General features: G+C 47.6%; 1 protein-coding gene across 1 annotated transcript in view; it reads left to right on the forward strand.

Annotated features, from left to right (window-relative positions):
- Positions 1-3,331, forward strand: part of HOMER2 (homer scaffolding protein 2) — an 81,338-nt gene that overhangs the window by 48,098 nt on the left and 29,909 nt on the right. The window contains exon 2 of the mRNA XM_023520981.1: positions 626-848. Within this exon, the coding sequence (XP_023376749.1) occupies positions 626-848 (223 nt within the window). The remainder of the gene's footprint in view (positions 1-625; positions 849-3,331) is intronic.

The raw sequence follows: 3,331 nt of genomic DNA on the forward strand, positions 1-3,331 counted from the left end.
GAAACATAGATGATGTGCTAACTTGATTAATAATCACATTAAGAATTTTTAAGCACGTGGAGTGAAATAGCAACAATACAGATGCAAGAATAGCAAAAGAGATAGCTTTGATGAATTTTACATAAAACTCAACAGGTTTATACGTTGGAAACATAAAACTTTAAAGCTTGGTCAATTATGAATGAATGCATCATTCATAAAATGCTGTGAATTTGAGAAATACTTAATGGAAATATAATAGGAAGTTGTAAATGGTTTGCAAAATCCTGAACTTATTGCGGAATCTCCCAAAATGAATTTGTTGCAAAACTCTGAAAATGCCAACAGGACGTTAGAAAAAGAAGAGGACACTTCACAGGATGCAAAAACTCAGCGAAGGGGTTGTTTTAAGCAAATTGCTTATTAGTCCAGTTGCTCCACAGCCTCAGGATGTTGGGTTCCAGTAACTACCCCGCTGGCTTCTCTTTTTCTCCTCTCTTTGCTTTTCTTATTTTAATCGTCCTCATGCAAACGTATCTTCCCCTTTAAGCCATTAACATCTTTGGGGGCAGTAGGTGGCTTAGAAACCGTAAATTATACATAAAGTCACGTTCCACCGACTCACACAGCGTCTTCTGTCTTCCAGGGAACAGCCTGTCTTCACCACCCGGGCGCACGTCTTCCAGATCGACCCCAGCACCAAGAAGAACTGGGTGCCTGCGAGCAAGCAGGCGGTCACCGTTTCCTACTTCTACGATGTCACCAGGAACAGCTATCGGATCATCAGTGTGGATGGAGCCAAGGTACCACCCCACCTGCCGCTTTGGACATTCCCAGCCATTTATTTTGCATCTAAAGCAATTGAATATGTTTGAAGAGTGGAGGGGAAAGAACGCACCCCACATCCTGCTGCCTTAACACGGATGTCATTATTATAATGTCCGTGAACTCACACATCCTGCTTTTTTTTTTTTTTTCATTTAAAATTATGGCAAATGGGAAAAAAAAAAATTCCCTGTTACCACATTGTTTTTATAGCTAGTATTTCAATGCCTGTGTAATAATCCCACCAAGGCCCTATAATGTTCTCATCTTTCCCTTCAGGATTTTTTTAGTATTATATATAATGAGCATCTTCGAGCAACAGCTACCCTCATTTGATCATCACACACCTATTGCTTTCTCTTGATTATTTCCTTAGGTTAGATTCCTGGAAGTAGTATGCTGGGTCAAGACATTACCATTTTAGGGCTCTTGATGGATATTGCCAAATTGCTTTCCAAAGAGGTCTTTCTTCCCATGTGTCTGAAAATGCCAGCAGTGGGTATTATAGCTAGTCTGGTTTTGGTGTTATTAGGCATGGGAATTGAATTTTAGTGGATGGTTTTGGAGTATTTCTTCAAATAATTTTTCCCTAGTATTTTCACTGTACTACTGCCTTCCTCGATATTTTTTGCCACGTTATTATGGGAGCGGAATAAAAAAGAGGTATTGATAGAAGTATCACCAGGTTTGCAAAAGAAAAAAAAGTTGACTTGATACTTTATCATTTGTTTCTGTTTTTAAACTGTATTTATCCTGCTGGATATATTTACATGGATTATCTGCTGTCTGGTGAAATTCAAAGTATCTGAAGCTGAATTCCCTATTTCTCCTCAAAACCACCTCTTTATTTTCCTTTTCCAATCACCTGGGCTAAAAAGAGAGAGAGAGAGATGGCATAGAGTGAGTTCTTTTCTAGTTGGTCAGTGGAATCTGTATTTGGTGTCTCACATTCATGCCTAATGTTTTGTTTCAAAACCATAACTCCATAACTTTTGTCTTGGCACAGTTGTGCTAAGACTAGACTTCTGACTGGCCTCCTCACCCACCTGCAGTCTGCCCTGCCCCCTGCCCTAGGTCAGCGCTTCTGGGCAGTCGGAAGCAGGGGAGCTGGGGTCTGGGTAATAGAATCGGGCCTGCTTATTGGTTTCCCCCTCCACAAGCCCAAGCCATGAGGCAGAAGGCTCGGAAGCCTCTGTTGGAGAACCCCCAGAAAAGGTGTGAGAGCCCACTGGTGCCTCCAGATCTCTGGACAAGGTGCCCTGTTCTAAGGCCAGACTCTCTCCTCGGCCTGTGTTCTCTAAGCATGTCCTCATATGTGCTCACAGCGTCATGGATCCATGTGCTCACAGCGTCATGGATCCTGCAGACAGAGGTGGCTTGGCCCCGTGAGCCTCTGTTTCTTCCTTCCAGTTGCCACAGCCCTTCCTCCTACTCGGGGCGGGAGCCCAGAGTCCTCATTTTACAGCCGAGGTCAAGGAGAGGCAGTGACCTGGCCTGGCAGCTGGTGCTTGCTCCCAGTTCATCGGACGCCAGCTCCCAGCCCTTTGGGTTGGAGCAGGCTTCCCTGGCTCGTGGAGGAGCACGCCCTGATGCCACGTCGTGCAGGCAGGGTATTCAGGTTGAATGGCTGGTCTGGCCAACACGTTAAACAGATGCAAGAACTGGTTTTCTATCTAAGCAGGCAGGGTGGTAAGACACGGGTTGTTGTGAAGGAGTCGTGCTCCAGTAACAAACTGCTTGTGTGGAAGGGACTTAGAGGTTGTCGTGAGCAAAGGCACCGCAACCTCAGCTGCTGAGTCAACTGTGGGCAGCCCGCAGAGCACAGGCTCTGTGACGGGAGGAGGTGCAGCCAGCAGCGTAAGCAGCTGTCATTCCACACAGGGCACGGCAAGCTCCTCTGCCCCGTCCAACCATTTGGCACATTTACTTGGGGAAGGACGCGTGGAAGGCCTCTCCTTCTCCTGAGAGCAGTCTGTGCCTGCTCGTCACAGAACGAATCTGTGCTTGTCTCTATTCTTCATCCTTCCTAAAACATTGAGACATTTCCCCTTTGCAGAGAAAATACTTCACATTGTCAGTCCCAGCTGCTGCTAAAGACACAGGCGGGCGGGAACACTATAGTGCGTCACCTGGCGTTGCCTGACCTGTAAGGAGTTGTGTGGATCCCTTTCTGTGCATGGGGCCCCCCAGAGACCGCATTCCTCGAGGACTGGGGACCAGGCCTGGCTTGCCTTTGGAGTTCCAGCATCGAGCTAGAGTGGGCAACGCCGTGTGAGCGGGTGATGAGGTCAGGCCCGGCCGCATGCTCTCCAGGCCTGCGGCGGGTGTGCCGTGTCTATAGAATGACAGTGGGCAAAGTTGGGATCACTGCCGAGAGGGAACCAGGATCAGAATCTCAGAATGGCACCGGGGTCGGCCCTGCACGTGGACAGACGGGAGCCATATGAGGGCATCTCGCAAGCCCAGCTTCCCGGGCCTTCTGTGTGAGCCATCCCAGCACCAACAGCCACACACCAACAGCTATGTG

The sequence above is a fragment of the Pteropus vampyrus genome, unplaced genomic scaffold (assembly GCF_000151845.1).
Source record: "Pteropus vampyrus isolate Shadow unplaced genomic scaffold, Pvam_2.0 Scaffold286, whole genome shotgun sequence".
Taxonomy (NCBI): domain Eukaryota; kingdom Metazoa; phylum Chordata; class Mammalia; order Chiroptera; family Pteropodidae; genus Pteropus; species Pteropus vampyrus.